The 22989-nt window shown below is 44.9% G+C and overlaps 1 protein-coding gene across 3 annotated transcripts in view; it reads right to left on the bottom strand.

Annotated features, from left to right (window-relative positions):
• The window catches only part of LOC147120603 (desmin-like), a 149425-nt gene that overhangs the window by 109652 nt on the left and 16784 nt on the right, over positions 1–22989 (bottom strand). For all 3 annotated transcript variants that reach the window (XM_085986732.1, XM_085986733.1, XM_085986731.1), the window contains exon 2: positions 21660–21720. In XM_085986732.1, the coding sequence (XP_085842858.1) occupies positions 21660–21720 (61 nt within the window). The remainder of the gene's footprint in view (positions 1–21659; positions 21721–22989) is intronic.

Genomic DNA, 22989 nt, shown 5'->3' with positions numbered 1-22989 from the left:
CCCCCAATTTTAACATACAAGTTGAAACACGTCGCTTAAGAACATAAGAATTAGGAGCAGGTGTAGGTCATAGGGCCCTTCGAGCCTGCTCTGCCATTCAATAAGATCATGGCTGATCTTCTACCTCAACTCCACTTTCCTGCCCGATCCCCATATCCCTCGGTCTACAGACCACCTAATAGTGGAAGGGAGGTGGAAGAAGAAATATGCAGACAAATTAGGGAAATGAGTAAAAAACATAGAATAATAATCATGGGGGATTTCAACTACCCTGATTATTAATTGGACAGAAGAGGTAGGTAAAGGGGATAAGAGAATGGAGTTCCTACAATGTGTACAGGATGCCTTTCTAATCCAATATGTAAAATAGCCCAACAAGGGAGGATTCGCTGTTGGATCTAGTAATGGGGAATGAACCAGAGCAGATAACAGAAGTTAAAGTAGGGGAACATCTAGGCAATAGTAACCATAATATAATACGCTTTACAATGATAATTGAGAAGGACATAAGTATAACGAAAACCAGGGTAATAGATTGGAGAAAAAATGATTTTGAGGGGCTGAGAATAGAACTTGGGAAAATAAAATGGGCAACAATATTGGCAAACAACGATGTAGAACAGCAATGGGAAACATTTAAACCGTGTTCAACTGAGTGTACGAACAATATATTCCGCTAAAAGGAAAGAACAAGCTAAACACTAATGAGACCTATGGATAAATAAAGCCATAAGGGAACAACTAAGAGTAAGGAAAGAGGCATACATTAAGTACATAGACAGCAGGGGAGTGCATGATAAAGGAGAATATGAAGAGATTTGGAGAGAAGTCAAAAAAAATTAGGAAGGCAAAGAGGAACTATGAAATTAAATTATCAAGGAACATAAAACAAAATAGTAAAATATTTTACAGGCACATCAATAAAAAAGGTTGGGATGGGAATAGAGCCATTAAGGGATAGATAGGATAATACCACAGCTAACGATAGAGAGATGGCAGAAATATTGAATAATTATTTTGCTTCAGTATTTACCAGGGTGATAGAACAGGTGGACATGACATTGGATGATGAGATTAGTAATGAGATAAGTGCATTTAAAATAAAAAGAGGGGATATGTTAAATAAACGAATCAAACTCAAAGAGGATAAAACCCCTGGTCTGGATGGATTGCATCCACGCATTTTAAAAGAATCGAGGGAAGAGATAGCAGAGGCATTACTACACATATTTAATAATTCGGTCGAAAAAGGGTAGTGCCAGAGGACTGGCGGATAGCTAACGTAAAACCTATATTTAAGAAGGGTGCTAGAACATGTCCAGGGAATTATAGGCCAGTCAGCTTAACATCAGTGGTAGGAAAAATAATGGAATCCCTATTAAAAAGAGAAAATAGAAGAACATCTAGAAACCAAAAGCATAGTAATGAATAGTCAGCATGGATTTCAAAAGGGAAAGTCTTGCTTGACCAACCTCATTGAATTATTTGAAGAGGTAACAGAGAGAGTAGACAATGGTAGATGTAATTTATCTAGATTTTCAAAAGGCCTTTGATAAGGTGCCCCATAATAGACTGCTGAACAAGGTCAGAGAATGCGGAGTCCGGGGACAAGTAGCAGAATGGATAGCTAGCTGGCTTCAAGTCAGAAAGCAAAGAGTAGGGGTAAAAGGTAGCTATTCACAGTGGCAGAAGGTGGGTAGTGGTGTTTCACAAGGATCAGTGCCTGGACCACTGTTGTTCACAATTTATATTAACAATTTAGGCTTTGGAATTAAAAACACAATGACCCGTATTTTCTGATCGGAGGCTTCCTGTGTGTGGATGCCTCCGATCTGGAAAAAATCTACGCCCTTACCAGAGGGCTCCGGAGGTCCGGACGTTTCCACTCCTGGGCCTCTCCTGGTCCGTGCGCGCAGAGGCCCAGGTATCCCGGGGTGCAGGCAGTTTGCAAGCGCCCCTGGGATCACGTGGACCATGGGGAACCAAAGAAGGCGTAGACCCGTCAAAAGTATGAATGGGGATCACTCAAAAAACACACTAAAACATTAATTTTTAAAAAAATCTCATTTTAAAAATTAGTTTAAATTACATTAAATTAAATATTTTAAACAAAAATTAAATGTTTTGAAAAAAAATTAAAGTTTTTTTTTTACAGGGCTAAAATTAAACTTATCTTTTTTAAAAGTATTTTAAAATTATAAATGAGTGAAAAAAACATAAAAAAAAAAATTTTAAACTTTTTTTTAAACTTGTATGCTGGTAAAAGCAGGCCTTACTACTGCTTTTACCAGGCATAAGATATTTTAAAGGTTTTCAGCAGGCGGAGGTTGTGCAGAAAGCGGAACTCTCCACCCGCGGAGGCCCTTCTCCAGGGCAGGCGGAGGATCTGTCAAGAGAATTCTTGGCAGATCGGAAGTGCCGGTTTCCAGCGCATGCGCTTCGCATGTCTGAAACCAGCACTTGAGAGGCCCCTGAGGGTGCGTACACACCCGTAGGGATCGGAAAATACGGGCCAATTTCTAAATTTGCGGATGACACCAAATTGGGGGGGATAATCAATACTGAGGAAGATTGCAACAAATTACAGGAGGACATTAATAAACTGGCAGAATGGGCACATAATTGGCAAATGAAGTTCAACACAGATAAATGTGAGGTATTACATTTTGGTAGAAAGAATAGGGGGGTCATTTATTACTTGGAGGGTGCGAGTCTAGGTGGGGTAGAGGAACAAAGGGATCTCGGAGTACAAATAGACAAATCACTAAAAGTTGCGACACAGGTTAGCAAGGCCATAAAAAAGCAAACTAAGCACTAGGGTTTATTTCTAGAGGTATAGAATTGAATAGTTATGCTAAAGCTGTATCGAACCTTGGTTAGACCACACTTGGAGTACTGCGTACAGTTCTGGCCACCGTATTATAAAAAGGATATAGAGGCACTGGAGAGGGTGTAGAGAAGATTTACAAGGATGATACCAGAAATGTGAGGATCTATCAGGAAAGGATGAACAGTCTGGGTCTCTTTTCTCTTGAAAAAAGGCTGAGGGGGTGACCTAATAGAGATCTTTTAACATTATGAAAGGTTTTGATAGAGTGGATACAGAGAGAATGTTTCCACTTAGGGGAAAGAGCACAACTAGAGGCCATCAATCATAGAAATTTACAGCACAGAAGGAGGCCATTCGGCCCATCATGTCCGCACCAACCAACAAAGAGCTATCCACCCTAATCCCACTTTCCAGCACTTGGTCTGTAGCCTTGTATGTTACCGCACTTCAAATGCATATCCAAGTCCTTTTTAAATGTGATGAGGGTTTCTGCCTCTACCACCCTTTCAGGCAGTGAGTTCCAGACCCCCATCAACCTCTGCGTGAAAAAAATTCTCAACTCCCCTCTAAACCTCCGACCAATTTAAATCTGTGCCCCCTGGTAATTGACCCTTCTGCTAAGGGAAATAGGTCCTTCCTATCCACTCTATCTAGGCCCATCATTTTATACACCTCAATTAGGTCTCCCCTCAGCCTCCTTTGTTCCAAATGAAACAACCCCAGCCTATCCAATCTTTCCTCATAGCTAAAATTCCCCAGCCCAAGCAACATCCTCATAAATCTCCTCCGCACCCTCTCTAGTGTAATCACATCCTTCCTGTAATGTGGTGACCAGAACTGCACGCAGTATTCTAGCTGCAGCCTAACTAGTGTTTTATACAGTTCAAGCATAACCTCCCTGCTCTTATATTCTATGCCTCGGCTAATAAAGGAAAGTATCCCGTATGCCTTCTTAACCACCTTATCTATCTGTCCTGCTACCTTCCGGAATCTGTCAACATGCACTCCAAGGTCCCTCTGATCTTCTGCACTGCTCTGTGTCCTACCATTTATTGTGTATTCCCTTGCCTTGTTAGCCCTCCCCAAATGCATTATCTCACACTCCTCCGGATTGAATTCCATTTGCCACTGTTCTGCCCACCTGACATAGAAACATAGAAAAATAGGAGCAGGAGTAGGCCATTCGGCCCTTCGAGCCTGCTCCGCCATTCAATATGATCATGGCTGATCCTCTATCTCAATACCATATTCCCGCTCTCTCCCCATACCCCTTGGTGCCTTTTGTGTCTAGAAATCCATCTATCTCCTTCTTAAATATATTCAGTGACTTGGCCTCCACAGCCTTCTGTGGTATAGAATTCCACAGGTTCACCACCCTCAGTAAAGAAATTTCTCCTCATCTCAGTTCTAAATGTCCTACCCCATATCCTGAGACTGTGACCTCTCGTTCTAGACCCCCACCCAGCCAGGGGAAACATCCTCCCTGCATCCAGTCTGTCTAGCCCTGTCAGAATTTTATACGTTTCAATGAGGTCCCCTCTCATTCTTCTAAACTCTAGTGAATACAGGCCTAGTCAACCCAATCTCTCCTCATACGACAGTCCTGCTATCCCAGGAATCAGTCTGGTGAACCTTCGCTGCACTCCCTCTATGGCAAGTATATCCTTTCTTAGGTAAGGAGACCAAAGCTGCACACAGTACTCCAGGTGTGGTCTCACCAAGGCCCTGTATAACTGTAGTAAGACATCCTTGCTCCTGTACTCAAACCCTCTTGCAATGAAGGCCAACATACCATTTGCCTTCCTAACTGCTTGTTGCACCTGCATGTTTGCTTTCAGTGACTGGTGTACAACATTTCTCAATCTATCACCATTTAAATAATACTCTGCCTTTCTGTTTTTCCTACCGAAGTGGATAACTTCACATTTATCCACATTATACTGCATCTGCCAAGTATTTGCCCACTCACTCAACTTGTCTAAATCGCCTTGAAGCCTCTTTGCATCCTCCTCACAACCCCGCCTAGTTTCGTGTTGTCGGCAAACTTGGAAATATTACATTTGGTTTCCTCATCCAAATAATTGATATATATTGTGAATAGCTGGGGCCCAAGCACTGATCCCTGCGGTACCCCACTAGTCACCGCCTGCCACCCCGACAAAGACCCATTTATTCCTACTCTCTGTTTCCTGTCTGTTAACCAATTTTCAATCCATGCCAGTATATTAATCCCAATCCCATGTGCTTTAATTTTGCACACTAACCTCTTATGTAGGACTTTATCAAAGGCCTTCTGAAAATCCAAATACACCACATCCACTGGTTCTCCCTTATCTATTCTACCAGTTACATCCTCAAAAAACTCCAGTAGGTTTGTCAAACACGATTTCCCTTTCATAAATCCATGTTGACTTTGTCTAATCCCGTTGATATTTTCTAAGTATCCTGTTATCACATCCTTTATAATAGACTCTAGCATTTTCCCTACTACTGATGTTAGGCTAACCGGTCTATAGTTCCGTTTTCTCTCTCCCTCCTTTTTTAAATAGTGGGGTTACATTTGCCACCTTCCAATCTGAAGGAACTGTTCCATAATCTATAGAATTTTGGAAGATGACAACCAATGCATCCACTATTTCCATGGCTACCTCTTTTAGTACGCTGGGATGCGGATCATCAGACCCTGGGGATTTATCGGCTTTCAGTCCCATTAATTTCTCCAGCACTATTTTTTTTACTAATACTACAGTAATTTCCTTTAATTCCTCCTTCTCACTAGAACCTTGGTTCCCTAGCATTTCTGGGAAGTTATTTGTGTCCTCTTCCGTGAAGACAGAACCAAAGTATTTGTTTAATTGCTCTGCCATTTCCTTGTTCCCCATTATAAATTCTCCCGTTTCTGACTGTAAGGGACCTACATTTGTCTTCACTGCTCTTTCTTTTTACATACTTGTAGAAGCTTTTACAGTCCGTTTTTACGTTCCCTGCAAGTTTACTCTCACTTTATTTTTCCTCTCTTAATCAGTCTCTTGGTCCTTTTTTGCTGAACTCTAAACTGCTCCCAATCCTCAGGCTTGCTACTTTTTCTGGCAACTTTATATGACTCCTCTTTGGATCTAATACTATCCTTAACTTCTTTTGTTAGCCATGGTTGGACCGCTTTTCCTTTTGTGTTTTTGCGCCAGAAAGGAATGTATAACTGTTGCAATTCATGCATTCGTTTCTTAAATGTTAGCCATTGCCTATCCACCGTCATGCCTTTTAATGAAGCGCCCCAATCTATTATAACTCACTCCTCATACCTTCTTAGTTTCCTTTGTTTAGGTTTAGGACCCTAGTTTCAGATTGGACTTCTTCACTTTCCATCAAGTTATGATTACTCTTCCGTAAAGGACTCCGCACAAGGTTATTAATTAACCCCTTCTCATTGCAAAATACCAAATCTAGGATAGCCTGTTCCCTAGTTGGCACCTCAATGTACTGGTCTAAAACCTATCTCGTACACACTCCAGGAATTCATCCTCCACAGTATTATTGCTAATTTGGTTTGACCAGTCTATATGTAGATTAAAGTCACCCATGATTACTGTAGTACCCTTGTTACATGCATCTCTAATTTCCTGTTTAATGCCATCCCCTACATTACCACTACTGTTTGGAGGCCTATAGACAACTCCCACCAATGTTTTCTAACCCTTGGTGCTTCTTAGCTCCACCCAGACTGATCCTACATCTTTATTTTCTGAGCCAATATCCTTTCACTATTGCTCTGATTTCATCCTTCACTAACAACGCCACCCCACCTCCTTTTCCTTTTTGCCTGTCCTTCCTAAATACTGAATATCCTTGGATATTCAGCTCCCAGCCTTGGTCACCCTGCAGCCATGTCTCCGTAATCGCAATTATATCATGTCAGTTTACATCTATTTGCGCTGTTAATTTGTCTACCTTATTACGAATGCTTCGTGCATTCAGATACAGTGCCTTTAGATTTATCTTTTTAACATTTTTAGACATCTTAACATTTTTTTGTACTATGGCCGCTATTTGTCTTATTGTGGCGGTACCACCGGTTGTACCTTACATAAAGACACATAATTCCCTGTGGTGTATGTGCCTTTAAGAGCAATTATGGTGTATGTGCCTTTAAGAGCCCCAGGTGTGCGTAATGCCGGTAACTGCCACTTGGGCTATATAAGCCTGTGTATTGTGTATATCCTTTAGAAACCCCCCCCCAGACTTGCTTAGTAAATACCTATGAACCAACTCCTGTCTTCAGTGTCTTTATCTACACACGGACACTACAGTGGCGACGAAGTGGAAACGGACTTACCTGCAATTCGGCAGCACCTCAAGGACATCGATTCCTCCAGCGTCCAGAAGACTCAAGGAAGTAAGAGAAACTGTGGTTTCACCAGCTGGCCAAGCTGGTGACAGGTACTGCGCTAATCCTTCCTGGGCGTCAGGCTGGAGCTCCAGCGGCGGGCTCTACAGCTGAGACAGGCAGCGAAATCGGAGGCAAGCAATAACGGATTGGGAGGGTGCACTCGAGAGACGGCCGGCGCGGCAAGCAGGTCAGCGTTTAGACCTCCGTCGGGAACGAGTCTCCAACAATGAATAAACAGCGTTGTTATCGGCAGCAGCGGCGGGAAAGCGCGGGAAGCGCCATATCGTTGCTACAGAGAGAAAAAAAAAAGCGCGGGAAGCGCCATATCTTTTCTGAAATGCCTAAATCTGGTAATATTGAGGCTTTTGATGGCGAAATAGAAGATTGGACCACATACGTGGAAAGTGTAGAGGTTTATTGCACTGCAAATGGAATAACAGATGAAAAAAAAGCTTCAGTACTTCTGAACTTAATGGGCGCGAAGACATACGGGCTGTTACGAAATTTAATCACTCCAGCCAAACCAAAGGACAAGACTTTTAAAGAAATTGTTGATACCCTGCAGGAGCATTTAAACCCAACACCGCTGCTGATAGCGGAACAATTCAAGTTCTTCAAGAGAAATCAACACAAGAATGAAAGTAACGCTGATTACCTAACCGAGTTAAGAAAGCTATCAAAGTACTGCCAATTCGGAGCAGGACTATCGGATTATCTTCGAGACAAATTTGTTTGCGGTCTCTTAAGTGAAGGAACACAAAAAAGACTGCTTTCTGAAAAAGATTTAACATTGGACAAAGCTTTCAGTATGGCTGTATCATACGAAGCAGCAGCAAAAGGAGCTGCAGAGATACAACAAGAGACACAGGACTTCGGCACCCATAAAATGACACAGGAGTTCGGAAGATGTTATCGCTGCGGCAGATCCACCCATAACCAGAGGGACTGCTGGTTCAAGGGCAAAGCATGCAGGCAATGTGGTAAGATTGGACACATTGCACGGATATGCCAATCTGGACAAAATAAATCCACTGACAGAAAACAAAGAATCAATAAAGAAAAGTACAGGAAGGTACAAATGATGGCAGACAGTAGCTCCGAAGACCAGAATAGCGATAGCGACTCCGGAAACAAGAGACTAAGCTGTCTCAAATTACATAATGTACTTGCCAAAGAGGATTACCAAACCATTTGGGTTACCCTCACAATAGCAGGGTCCCCAGTTAAAATGGAGCTAGATACAGGATCAGCTCTAACCGTAATAAATCGACGAGATTACGAGAGGCTATTTTCGCATATACCTCTAAAAGACACATCCATTATCTTAAAAACATATACGGGGCAGAAAGTCTACCCCAAAGGAAAAATAAGGGTGCCTGTGGTATACAACGGCAAAGAAATACAAAAGTTGTATTTATACATGCTACAAGATGGTGGTCCACCGTTGTTGGGACGTGAATGGATAAGGAAGATACGTTTAGACTGGCACTCCATTCAGGCACTGACGGTGACCAGTAAGGAAAAAAACAATGATGACATCATACCTGAACGATTAAAAGACATCTTGGCCAACGCCAAAGAAGTGTTTCAAGAGAAACTAGGAACCTTGAAAGGCATCACCGCCTCAATAAAAGTGGAAGATACAGCAATTCCAAAAATTTTTAAGGCAAGACCGGTGCCATACGCAATACGTCCGGCAGTCGAGGCAGAGCTGAAGAATTTGGAAAAGGCAGGCGTATTATCCAAAATAGATTGGAGCGAATAGGCAACACCCATCGTTCCAGTCATGAAAAAAACATTGAAAAATAACTCTGAGGAACAGAAAAAAATTCGCATCTGTGGGGACTTTAAGGTGACTGTAAACCCGGTCCTTCACGCGGTACAGTATCCTCTTCCGAGGATAGAAGATATTTTCGCCTCACTATCCGGAGGGAAACGTTTCACAAAAATTGACTTGGCACAGGCATATCTACAGATGGAGGTTGAGGAGACCTCTAAAAAGTATCTCACAATAAACACACACAAAGGCCTGTACCAGTACAATCGACTGGTTTTTGGAATAGCATCAGCTCCAGCTATCTGGCAAAGAGCTATGGAGCAAGTCCTGCAAGGGATTCCGGGGACTCAATGCTACCTAGACGACATCCTTATAACAGGAGAAAACGACAACGAGCACCTTGCCAATTTGGAGCAGGTGCTCACTAGGCTGAAAGAACGGGGCCTACGAGCAAATCGCCCCAAGTGCGAATTTTTCCAAAATCAGATATCATATTGTGGCCACATAATTAATAAGGAAGGGTTGCATAAGTCACCTGAAAAAATTGAAGCAGTTATAAAAGCCCCAGCACCTGAAAATGTTTCTCAATTAAGGTCATTCCTGGGATTAATAAATTACTATCATAAATTTTTACCGAACTTATCAACTATTCTACACCCTCTTAATGATCTTCTACAGACAGGAGTGATTTGGAAATGGAACGAAGGCTGTAAACGTGCCTTCCATAAATGTAAAGACTTAATCACATCCGAGAAAATTTTGGCTCATTACAACCCATCACTACCAATCAGACTGGCGTGCGATGCATCCCCTTACGGCATAGGAGCGGTATTGTCCCATAGATTCCCTGATGGCTCGGAACGGCCGATAGCTTTTGCGTCACGCTCATTGAACTCAGCTGAGCATAACTATGCCCAGATAGACAGGGAAGCACTCAGCCTGGTATGGGGAGTGAAGAAATTCAACCATTACCTACACGGACAAAAATTTACCTTGCTGACTGACCATCAACCCCTCATCTCCATATTCAACCCTAAAAAAGGTGTCCCCATTATGACGGCACAAAGACTACAGAGGTGGTCCCTTTTTCTAGGGGCACACCAATACAACATTGAATACAAAGGATCAAAACAGCATGGGAATGCTGACGGTTTATCACGCCTACCGTTGCCAACGATAGAAGAGGCACCTACAGTAGACCCAGTAGAGATATTCCACTCTACCATAGTGGAATGTCTACCGGTGACAAATTCTGCCATTGAAAGGGAGACAAGAAATGACCCTACTCTCTCACGGGTCTACGATTTAACAGTGAAGGGATGGCCAGCACATGGCGAACCACTGTTGCCAGCATTCTCGCAAAGAAGAGAACAGCTGTCAGTGTGCCGAGGAACCTTGATGTGTGGATCCAGAGTGGTGATTCCACCCAAACTCCAGGATAAAGTGCTAAAGGAGCTTCACGAGGGGCATCTGGGTGGAGTGAAAATGAAGAACCTAGCTAGGGCGTTTGTATGGTGGCCAGGTATCGATGGAGACATCGAAGACATGACCAAGAGCTGCCTAAGATGCCAGAAGGTCCAAAATGCTCCGCCACAGGCCCCTCTACATCCATGGGAGTGGCCCTCATCTCCCTGGCAAAGGGTGCACATCGACTTTGCTGGTCCATTTATGGACTCAATGTTCTTAATCGCAGTTGATGCACACTCCAAGTGGCCGGAGGTAATAAAGATGTCCTCCACCACCACGGAAAAAACCATCACAGTATTAAGGACCATATTTGCCAGGAATGGGCTGCCGGAGCAGATATGTTCTGATAATGGACCGCAATTTATGTCCGAAGAATTCAGAAAGTTCTTAAAGAACAATGGGGTAAAGCACTACACGTCCGCCCCATACCATCCCGCCACCAATGGATTGGCTGAAAGGTTTGTCCAGACCTTCAAGAAGGCCATCAAGGCCATGGGTAATGAAGACATAAAACTTCAGCACAAGGTGGATAACTTCTTATTTGCATATAGGAATGCAACGCATATGGTTACTAACCAAACTCCCGCCATGATGTTCTACAATAGAAACCTAAGATGCCGGCTGGATTTGGTCAAGCCCAACATCCGAAGGGACGTGGAGAACCGGCAGTTTCAGGGCATGAATGAAAGGCCAACTAGGGCCTTCCAGATAGGCCAACCGGTTTTGGCCCGGGACTACCGTACCGAGAAATGGCAGCCTGGAACTATCTGCACACGATTAGGACCACTGATGTATACCGTGGACATCGGAGACAGCATAATAAGGCGCCATGCTGACCAAATCATCAAGTCATCCGAAAAGGGACAACCTACACCACCACTCTATACATCTAACGATGAAGTAGAGATACCCATATCTACCTCCGATCCGGTGATACTGGAGCCCGATGAACCCGACACTGGCCTTCAAGCCGAATCAGCCTTGCCAGAAGAACCTACTACACCACCAGAAACTACTACACCCCCGAGGCGTTATCCGGACCGAGTCAGGAAGCCTCCTGAGAGACTAACTTATAATTAATTAATACAGCAATGTATATTATTTTGCATATAACATGTAATTAATAATTACTTAAACTATGATGTACTAGTTAGCTAGAAGGGGAGGAATTGTGGTGTATGTGCCTTTAAGAGCAATTATGGTGTATGTGCCTTTAAGAGCCCCAGGTGTGCGTAATGCCGGTAATTGCCACTTGGGCTATATAAGCCTGTGTATTGCGTATATCCTTTAGAAACCCCCCCCCCAGACTTGCTTAGTAAATACCTATGAACCAACTCCTGTCTTCAGTGTCTTTATCTACACACGGACACTACATTCCCTTTAACTTACCTTTTGGGGCCGTTGCCCTTTTAACTTACCTGTTGGGGCCATTGCCCCTTTAAGACGCGCCCTAGCGCGCTGACGTCACGTCACGTACGACGTGATGTGCGTGCGCCGGCACAGCCCGGCCTAGCGTCTTCGGCCTCAACGGCCAGCCGACGGGAGCGACGCGATCTTCCGCTCCCGCAGCAAGCACCGGCACAGCCCGGCCTCCCGACTTCGGCCTCAACAGCCAGCGACGCAACGACGCGCATCACGTGACGACCTAAGCGCGGGAAACGCGAACAACGTGATGACGTCACAACACAAACGCGATGACGTCATCACGCTCCCCACAGGACTGCGAACTCAGTCCTCGTGGAGTCCCCGCTGGGACAAGACCTACACCACGGTGCTCCTACAGTCAGCCATCTTACCTGCTATCTTACCTGCTGTAATTAGCCTGTTCCTGTAAATAAACAACTTATTTATAGTTCATCGAAGTCAAACTCTCTTATTTAGTGGCGATCTACACGAACCGCTACATTGGTGACCCAACGACGTGAGTACGGGAGCTCATCAATTCCAACACTACAATTGGTGAACCCGTATCCGTGAACGATTTTCACGGTAGCAACGCGCAACCTGACCCTCGTCTTCCCACAAGACGACCAACGCACAACCGACGAACAACCATGGAACAGCAACCGCCTAACACCGATTCCACCAAAAGCGACCCCGTCTTTGTGTACGTATTCCCAACGGAAGCGCAGCTTGGAGGTGAGCCCGCTTTTCACGAACGATTTCACAGAGGTAGAGCACGACCAACGGCAACCGCCATCCACCAGCGCTACAATTGGTGGGTTTGTGAACGTCTTTCGCAAACGAAGCACGCTATGGAAGCATCAGCCGTTCTGCTGTCGCTACCGCAATCCAGGGAGCCATGGTCTCCCTCGTGCTTTATGAAGGTAGAAGCCCTGTTCGCCGAGAACATTGATGCGGCACAGACAACGCACGTGCTCACGGTCTCCGTATTCGACTCTTCTACCGCCACACGGATCGTCCGCCTCTACGTCCAAAGCAACAGCAAGTATACATCTCTCCAAGCGCGGGGTACAGCATGTTTGGGCCCACAAGATCGGAGCGCGCCCCGCGGGGATACGAGGACTCACCCCCGCGAAACACGTGGACCCACTCCTCGCGCATGAGGACCCATCCCTCGTGAACCACGACGACCCATCCCTCATGAAAAACGATGACTCCTTCTCCGCCGACGACACACCAGCCCTTCAGCCTGCTGGTTGTGTTACCTACTACACGATTCGGCGTGAACAAAAGGCGTGCCGCCCTCCCGGCTGTTTTCTCCTAAATCTACAACTGTTACAAGTGTTGCCGCCCTCCAGGCAGAGTTAACCCCTCCTGAAAGCAACAACAACCTGGACCGTTGCCGCCCTTTCTCCAGTTTTCCCTTTAACAAACGCAAACGTCTACTGATGCTGCACACATCGAGGACGGGTCCAACGGGCATCCTGCGGCCGCGATCAGCCACGTGAAAGTTGCTGGCCTCACCGATCACTGATCAACGCAGCAACTCTTCACCCGCCGTTGTGTTATCGTCGTAGCACTATGGTACGCACCGTTCCGTGCGTTCCAGCCTCCCGAAGGTTTCGCTCACCTGTCGGCGAGTTCACCGACCTCGCCTGTCAAGTCCTTCTGGATCGCTCGTTTGGCGTTCCTGCAGAGTTTGTCGGAACAAGGACTTGTTTCAACATCAACGGAGACATCGCCCGCGTCCGCCCAACCTGCCCGTCACTCTGACAAGGCCTGCTGTTTCGCACGTCTCCACGGTCCTTCGCCTGACGGATACGTTTTATTCGCCACGACACGCGTAAGGATCCGCTCACAAGCAGCATCTTCATACCTCACCTACCAAGTCGAGACAGCACGACTGCCGTGACCACCAGCTCGTCAGACCATCTCATTCTTGGACTTTCGTTGAAGCGAATTCTGGGGGGGCCCATGTGGCGGTACCACCGGTTGTACCTTACATAAAGACACATAATTCCCTTTAACTTACCTTTTGGGGCCGTTGCCCTTTTAACTTACCTGTTGGGGCCATTGCCCCTTTAAGACGCGCCCTAGCGCGCTGACGTCACGTCACGTACGACGTGATGTGCGTGCGCCGGCACAGCCCGGCCTAGCGTCTTCGGCCTCAACGGCCAGCCGACGGGAGCGACACGATCTTCCGCTCCCGCGGCAAGCACCGGCACAGCCCGGCCTCCCGATTTCAGCCTCAACGGCCAGTGACGCAACGACGCGCATCACGTGACGCCCTAAGCGCGGGAAACGCGAACAACGTGATGACGTCACAACACAAACACGATGACGTCATCACGCTCCCCACAGGACTGCGAACTCAGTCCTCGTGGAGTCTCCGCTGGGACAAGACCTACACCACGGTGCTCCTACAGTCAGCCATCTTACCTGCTATCTTACCTGCTGTAATTAGCCTGTTCCTGTAAATAAACAACTTATTTATAGTTCGTCGAAGTCAAACTCTCTTATTTAGTGGCGATCTACACGAACCGCTACATTATTACCATTTTCTCTTACCCGGACCCTATTTGTTAGTGCACTCCTTTGTTTGTATGCTCTGTCCCTTCCTGACACAATCTGGTTATCCTTACCCCAATCCCTTTCCTGCACTGCTTCCTTTTCTTTTAAGCATTCTAGATTTCTCTCGACCGGGATCCTCCCCACCCTTATCAGTGGACCAGTCCATTGATATCTTCATGCAGTCTACAGCTTTCTTCTCCATTATCAACCACATGACCAATTTTTGTATCATCTGCAAACTTCTTAATCATACTTCCTACATTCAAGTCAAAATCATTGATATATACCACGAAAAGCAAAGGACCCAGTACTGAGCCCTGCAGAACCCCACTGGAAACAGCCTTCCAGTCACAAAAACACCCTTCGACCATTACCCTTTGTTTCCTGCCTCAGCCAATTTTGGGTCCAACTTGCCACTTTGCCTTGGATCCCATGGGCTTTTACTTTCATGACCAGTCTACTATGCGGGACCTTATCAAAAGCCTTGCTAAAATCCAATATAAGATAGTCACCAAGAAATCCAATAGGGAATTCAGAAGAAACTTCTTTACCCAAATAGTGGTGAGAACGTGGAACTCACTACCACAGGGAGTGGTTGAAACAAAAAGTATAGATGCATTTAAGGGGAGGCTAGATAAGCATTTGATGGAGAAGGGAATAGAGGGTTATACTGATAGATTTAGATGAGGAAAGACGGGAGGAGGCTCGAGTGGAGCATAAACGCCGATATGGACTAGTTGGGCCGAATGGCCTGTTTCTGTGCCATATATCCTATGTAATCCTGTGATTCTCTTAGAATACAAAAGTCTTATCCATCTCCGCCTTGAATATACTCAACGACTGAGCATCCACAGCCCTCTGGGGATAGAGAATTCCAAGGATTCACAACCCGCTGAGTGAAGAAATTCACTCATCTCAGTACTAAATGTTCGACCCCTTATCCTGAGAATATGCCCCCTAGTTCTAGACTCCCCTGCTAAGGGAAACAACCTCTCGGTATCTACCCTGCCAATCCCCCTCAGAATCCTGTATGTTTCAATGAGATCACCTCCCATTCTTCTAAACTCTGGCGTGTATAGGCCCAATCTACTCAATCTCTCCTTATAGGACAACCCTCTCACCCCAGGGGTCAATCTAGTGAACCTCCTTAGATAAGGAGAACAAAACTGCACAGTACCCCAGATGTGGTCTCACCAAAGCCCTGTACAATTGTAGTAAGACTTCCTTACTCTTAAGAGCAAGGATTAATACTGTGGAGAATGTTTGAGAGCAAAACATTAGAAGCAAAATTTGTAAATTAACATCTTTATGTCACCATACTGGTAAACATTTCCAAGTCAGTCTGATTGGCTCTTCTGTCCAGGAAGAAAGATGAATGTTTAATCATAGCTTTTCCTGCTTTTTGTTTTTAATTTTCAGTAACACAAATTGTGTATGTGTTTTTCTGCACTTGTGAATAATTGCCACATTTCTGACATGTTACATGGGGGGGGCGGGGGGTGATGGTTCAAGAAGACAATGTTTATTAATGGAAGTGACTGAAGTTGAAAATACCTGTTTTTGTTCAATTCTTTTTAATACTGTGAACTAAAGAATGACAGCTCTTTATATTTGTTGGGTGTCTGGTTGCATTGTGAATAATATTCTAATACTTATATGGACGTCCAGCACGTCTGCGCCATAGGAAAGCCGCTGCTCCTGCTGCTTGTGCAGCCACTGCTATAGTGACATGAGGGGTGGGCTAATACGTTGAAAACTTTAAAATTAATACAAATTGCACAAATAGATGTCTCGTTCAGCTCAGCTTGGGCTTTTGGATTGTTTGTCAATGCATAGCCATGTAACTGAGTGACGTTTTTGAAGTGTTAATGCATTATTATGCAATTCTTTTATATCCCAGTCATTTCTGACAAGTAAGTTTTTTTTAAATAGAGTTTGTACAGGTTTGTAAAAGCTTTTAATTAATTCTGCCATGAATAAACTTGCAGAATGGGCATGTAAATGACAATGAATTTCAATGTAGATAAGTGCGAGGTGGTGTATTTTGGTCGGAGGAATAAAGAGGCTACCTACTCCTTAGAAAATAAGAGTCTAAATGGAGTAGAGGTGCAAAGGGATCTAGGGGTATAGATTCACAAATCATTAAAAGTAGCAATGGAGTTGCAAATAAAGCACTGGGGTCCATTTCTAGAGGAATGGAATTCAAAAGCAGAGAACACAAGAACATAAGAAATAGGAGCAGGAGTAGGCCATTCGGCCCCTCGAGCCTGCTCCGCCATTCAATAAGATCATGGCTGATCTTCTACCTCAACTCCACTTTCCTGCACTATCCCCATATCCCTTGATTCCCTTAATATTCAAAAATCTATCCATCTCTGTTTTGAATATACTGATTGACTGAGCCTCCACAGCCCTCTGGGGTAGAGAATTCCAAAGATTCATCACCCTCTGTGTGAAGACATTTCTCCTCATCTCAGTCCTAAATGGCCAACCCCTTATTCTCAGATTGTCACCCCTGGTTCTAGACTCCTCAGCCAGGGGAAACATCCTCCCTATCAAGCCCTGTAAGAATTTTGTATGTTTCAATGAGATCACCTCTCATTCTTCTAAACTCTAGAGAATATAGGCTAGTCTACTTGATCTCTCCTCATAGGACAATCCCCCCACCCCAGGAACCAGTCTGGTGAACCCTCGTTGCACTCCCTCTATGGCAAGTCTATCCTTCCTTAGGCAAGGAGACCAAAACTGTACACAATACTCCAGGTGTGGTCTCACCAGGGCCCTATATAATTGCAGTAAGACGTCTTTACTCTTATACCCAAATCCTCTTGTAATAAAGGCCAACATACCATTTGCTTTCCTAATTGTTTGCTGTACCTGCATGTTAACTTTCAGTGATTCGTGTACAAGGACACCCAGGTCCCTCTGAACACCAACATTTCCCAATCTCTCACCATTTAAAAAATACTCTGCTTTTCCATTTTTCCTACCAAAGTGGGTAACTTCACATTTCTCCACATTATATTCCATTTGCCATGTTCATGCCCACTCACTTAGCCTGTCTATATCCCCCTGAAGCCTCCTTGCATCCTCCTCACAACTTACATTCCCACCCAGTTTTGTATCATCAGCAAACTTGGATATATTACGTTTGGTCCCCTCATCCAAATCATTAATGTAGTTTGTGGATAGCTGAGGCCCAAGCACTGATCCTTGCGGTATCCCACTAGTTACAGCCTGCCAACCCGAAAATGACCCGTTTATTCCTACTCTCTGTTAACCAATCCTCAATCCATGCTTGTATATTACCCCCAATCCCATGAGCCCTAATTTTGTTTAATAACCTCTTGTGTGGCACCTTATCGAATGCCTTCTGAAAATCCAAATACACCACATCCATTGGTTCCCCCTTATCTATTCTGCTAGTTACAACTTCAAAAAACTCCAAGAGATTCATCAAACACGATTTCCCTTTCATAAATCCATGTTGACTCTGCCCAATCCTATTATTTATTTTCTAAATGCCCTGTTACCACGTCCTTAATAATAGACTCTAGCATTTTCCCTACTGCTGATGTCAGGCTAACTGGTCTGTAGTCCCCCGTTTTCTCTCTCCCTCCTTTCTTAAATAGCGGGGTTACATTTGCTACCTCCCAATCCGCAGGAACCATTCTAGAATCTATGGAATTTTGAAAAATGACAACCAGTGCACTACTTACCATCTCTATAGCCACCTCTTTCAAAACCCTAGGATGTAGGCGATCAGGTCATGGGGATTTATTGGCTTTCAGTCCCATTAATTTCTACAGTTTTTTTTTACTAATACTAATTCCTTTCAGTTCCTCATTCTCACTAGACCCTTGGTTCTCTACTATTTCCAGGAAGTTTTTTTCGTCTTCTTCCGTGAAGACAGGCACAAAGGGGCCGATTTTCTGAGGCCTGAGGCAGGAAAATCAGAAAACAGGAGTGCGTGTTCGGAACCCGCCTCCGCGGGATTTTGCCGGTGCCAGTTTTGCAGGGTGGGAAACGGTCCCGCCGCCAGCTGGCCAGAGAGCTTGTTAAGAGGCTTAAATGGCCATTAAGGGCCTCTCTAAGCCTATTTTGAGAGGCCCTCGTTATTTTTTGAGCATTTCGGCATGTTCCATGACCCTCCTAAACCACGTCAGCTAAACCTGGCGGGTTGACAAGTGGGTGGTCTCCTCACAGCTGCAGGTCCAACATTAAATCGGATATTTCATCAGGGACTAGGAGAACTTTGCTTTAAAAGGTCTTTGAACACTTTTAGCAGGCCTTCTGAAGTCGGAGGTGCTGCAGCTTGAATCTATCAACTGTTGGACCTCCTTGGAAGACCCTCTCCCCACTTGCAATGAGCGCTTCCCCAACGGAGGCATCTGCAAGCAGCATGGGAACCATTCATTTTCTTTCACCACGGACCTCAGATTCAGATGAGGAGCATCCACGGCAGCAGCAGAACCAGGCAACTCAGCAGCAACATCAGCAGGAGCCCCAACCTCCTGCTCAGCCACCTGATGCTGCACAGGGCAGAAGGTGCCAGCGCATTGAGGCACCTCGCTGCAGGAGATACCCCCGACAGAGGGTTTACAGACAGAGGATGAGCTACCTCAACATGAGTGAGCAGCAGTGCCAACGGAGGCTGAGACTTTTGCGAGAGGTTGTCCGAAAAATCTGTGGACTTCTGCAACAAGACCTGGTGCCCAGAGGAACAGGTGGACAACCCTTACCAGTGGCTGTCAAAGTCACCACCGCACTCAACTTCTTTGCCTCAGGCTCCTGCCAGGGATCATCAGCAGACTTCAGCGGCATCTCCCAGTCGCATCACGCAGGTTACCGATGCCCTTTTTGCTAAGGCCCACAATTACATCCAGTTCTCAAGGGATCAAGCAAGTATAACCGTGCATTTGGTTGGCTTTGCAAATATGGCAGGCATGCCAATGGTGCAGGGCGTCATAGACTGCACACGTGGCCCTTAGACCACCCCATCACAACCCAGCTCTCTTTGTCAACCGCAAGGGCTTCCACTCCCTCAATGTACAGCTGGTGTGTAACCACAAGGAGGAGTTTTTGCATGTTTGTGCCAAGTTCTGTAGTAGTAGCCATGACTCTTACATCCTGCGGCACTCTAGTGTTCCTCCGCTTTTCAATCTGCCAAACCAACTTAACGGATGGCTCCTTGGTGACAAGGGCTACCCCCTGAAGAAGTGGCTAATGACGCCGATCAGGAGGCTAGCTAACGAGGCTGAAGAGAGCTACAATGCCAGCCACACTTCGACCAGGTCCATCATCGAGCAAACCATTGGGTTGTTGAAGATGTGCTGCCGATGCCTTGACCGATCAGGTGGAGCCCTGCAGTATACACCATACAGGGTCTCCAGAATGATCGTGGTCTGCTGTGCACTGCACAACATCGCAGCGTGTCGTGGCTTGCAGCTTCCTGATGAGCAAGTGACTCAGTTCCAGCCCTCCTCAGATGAGGAGGATCTGGAGGAGGAGGAGGATCTGGAGGAGGAGGGCCAGTCTATCGACCAGCAGCAGTGGCATCACGCGAGCACATGGCTGCCTGTGATGCAAGGGATGAACTTATCCTGACTAGATTTGCATACATTGCCCAAGTTGCCACATGTTCTTGGCTTCATCTTAAGACATCATTGACAATGGACATGACTCTGGCCTCCTTTCACTCTGGCCACCAAGCTCACAACGCAAGTGTCGCGGAGCCGCAATGTGGCGCTACCTAAGGCGAAAGAACAGATGCCATAATGCCAACATTTTGGCATCAAATCATTTTAATGCTTTCCAACAGGGATGGCATTTCATCAATACCAGAACATTCACCCAATCTGCACACAGATCTGGAGGTTATATCCCTTGCCAGCTGGACCCACAGCGCCTTGGTTTCTTTGGAAGACCTCTTCCTCCCAGATGAGTGGAAGAGTACCTCTCTGCTAGCTCTCACCCCCTCAACCAACATTAGTGCGCCTCATCCGAGAATCTCGGGGATACCCTTGCCTTGGAATTGGACATAGTGGTTTCTCAGAATATATTGCAGGTGGTGCAGCATCGGCAGAAATCCAGTGGAATGATCCAAGGCAGCAAGCAGCCCTAAAATCAGGCTGGAAAAGTGATGTCAGCAGAAGCGAATTTCAGTCCCAAAACACTAATTGAGCAAGGGCAACCCACACCTCCGAAATCAACTGGCCAATCAGAGGCAAAAATCGCAATTTTTTCAAACCTATCAGTGGAGGTGGGTTTCAAACCCACCCAAACCGAAACTCGCCTCCAGTAGGAAAATTGCCCCCAAAGTATTTGTTTAATTTCTCTGCCATTTCCTTATTCCCCATTATAATTTCTCCTGTCTCAGCCTGTAAGGGACCCACATTTACTTTCGCTAATCTTTTCCTTTTTACATACCCATAGAAACTAAAAGTTTCTATGTCTCCCGTTAGTTTACTCTCATATTCTATTTTCCCTTTCTTTATCAATTTCTTGGTCCTTCTTTGCTGAATTCTAAAATCCCCCCAATCCTCAGGCTTGCTACTCCTTTTGGCAGCATTATAAGCCTCTTCCTTTGATCTAATGCTATCTTTAACTTCTCCTGTTAGCCACGGTTGGACCACTTTTCCTGTGGGGTTTTTGTGCCTTAAAGTAATGTATATTTGTTGTAAATTATGTGTTAATTCTTTAAATGCTAGCCATTGCTCGTCTTACATCATACCTTTTAATGTAGTTTCCCAATCTACCTTAGCCAACTCGCCCCTCATACCTACATAGTTTGCTTTGTTTAGATTTAAGACCCTAGATCAAATCAGAGGGTACAGGAGAAGTCAAGCCTTAAGGTGATGATTAAGGTTATAACTCTTCACAGCCTTTTAGAAAAGCCCTATGGCATTTAAAATATAATTCAAAGCCCAGAAATAGTTTGTTTAAGGCAATGTTTTGCTCAGCGTTCAAAAAAATAAGGATGTTCAAATAAAGCGAAGCTAAGCAGCAGTAATTTCTTTCTGTGGGTAGCTCAAGTCACAATAATTAAGATTCAGGGCAAATCAAATGACACATGTCATGTCATCAAATACATCTCAACATGGGCAATATCTCAGTGATTTCCCATAAATGGGGCAGGGCATGTGAAGGATAATGAAGTTATTGAATATTCATTTTCATATCTAAAATAATTAACAATACGAAGGGTTAAGGAGTGCACTTGCCTTCCTTAATTCTTCAAAATCCTTTTCAGCCTCCTTTCTTAGTTGAATTTCTTTTTCTAATCTGCAACAAGAAGTATAACGTTAGAATTTGCTGAACTGGATTACTTGCATGACTACTTGTTTTGCAAAAACTGCTAACACAAGTTCTGTTTTGATATTTTGGATCTGATAAACTCACATTATTAAAACAATATGAAGTGTTCAGCCCCAGAGGAGAGTGCAGATATGATTGGTGATATTTTGGCACATGTAGCTTATCAGGTAACACTGGCTCTTGAGCATCCTGGCACATACAGTATTAAGACAGACATGACAAGCTATGACTAAAGTATATCTGAAGAACCATCCAGCATAATACTTTGTCAAAACATTCATATATTGCTGTGACACCATAAGGAGCTTGCTGGAGCAGCTTCCTTTGGAGCAGCACTATGTCTGCCACAGCGAGGTAATTTCACCTCTTTCTGCAGATACATGAATTCTAACAGGAGGGCGCTGAGCATCTCTTGGACACCCTGACCTGCCTGGCATATCAATATAGGTCCTCTTGTCTCAACACGTTAGCTCCTAGGATTCAAACTGATGCCAGGAAAGATGCTGGGGGCAAAAATAAATAAGTGGAACTGGCACAATGGCTTGTGAAAGTCTAAGTGCCAGCAGGAAAAAAAATCAAATCAAAATGGCACAGAAATGATCTAAAACACTTATCAGTCAAGTACAGGGTCCATCTCTTCCAATGCTGTAGGCCAGGTTCCCTGAGCTTGCTTTGGACTTGGCTTCCTTGAGGCCAGTTGGCCAGGAAATGGAGTGGGGGAGCCTTCCACACCTCCCTTTTAATACTGAAATATAGGTCCATCTGCTTCGGATGGAAGCTTCTAGTGCCAGCCTCAGACCCAACTGCAACATTGAACGGGGCACGACAAAGGCAGAAATCAGGCGGAATCATGTTACATTACGCCCTGTTTGCCTCAAAAACAGGCACAGGTGGGGTGTTAGTGGATAATAAAATCAGACAGCCTTATCAAAACTACAATAGCAAAATACTGCGGATGCTGGAAATCTGAACCAACAACAGAAAACGCTGGAAACACTCAACAAGGCCAGGCAGCATCCGTGGAGAGAGAAACAGAGTTAACGTTTCAGGTCTGGGATCCTTCATCAGAACCATATCAAAACCATATCCTTTTCTATCCAAAGTAAAGTATAAATCAGAGGGAGAATCACTGTAAACTAGTCTCTCACACCTTGAAATAATTGGCTATAATATGGCATATGTAGATAACCGTAAGCAGTTATCTCACAACGTTCTCAGTCAGGTGTGGAGCAAGAC

This window comes from Somniosus microcephalus, chromosome 4, assembly GCF_052327205.1.
Source record: "Somniosus microcephalus isolate GS21.2 chromosome 4, FLI_Smic_1.0, whole genome shotgun sequence".
Classification (NCBI taxonomy): domain Eukaryota; kingdom Metazoa; phylum Chordata; class Chondrichthyes; order Squaliformes; family Somniosidae; genus Somniosus; species Somniosus microcephalus.
This window is presented reverse-complemented; position numbering and strand designations above follow the sequence as displayed.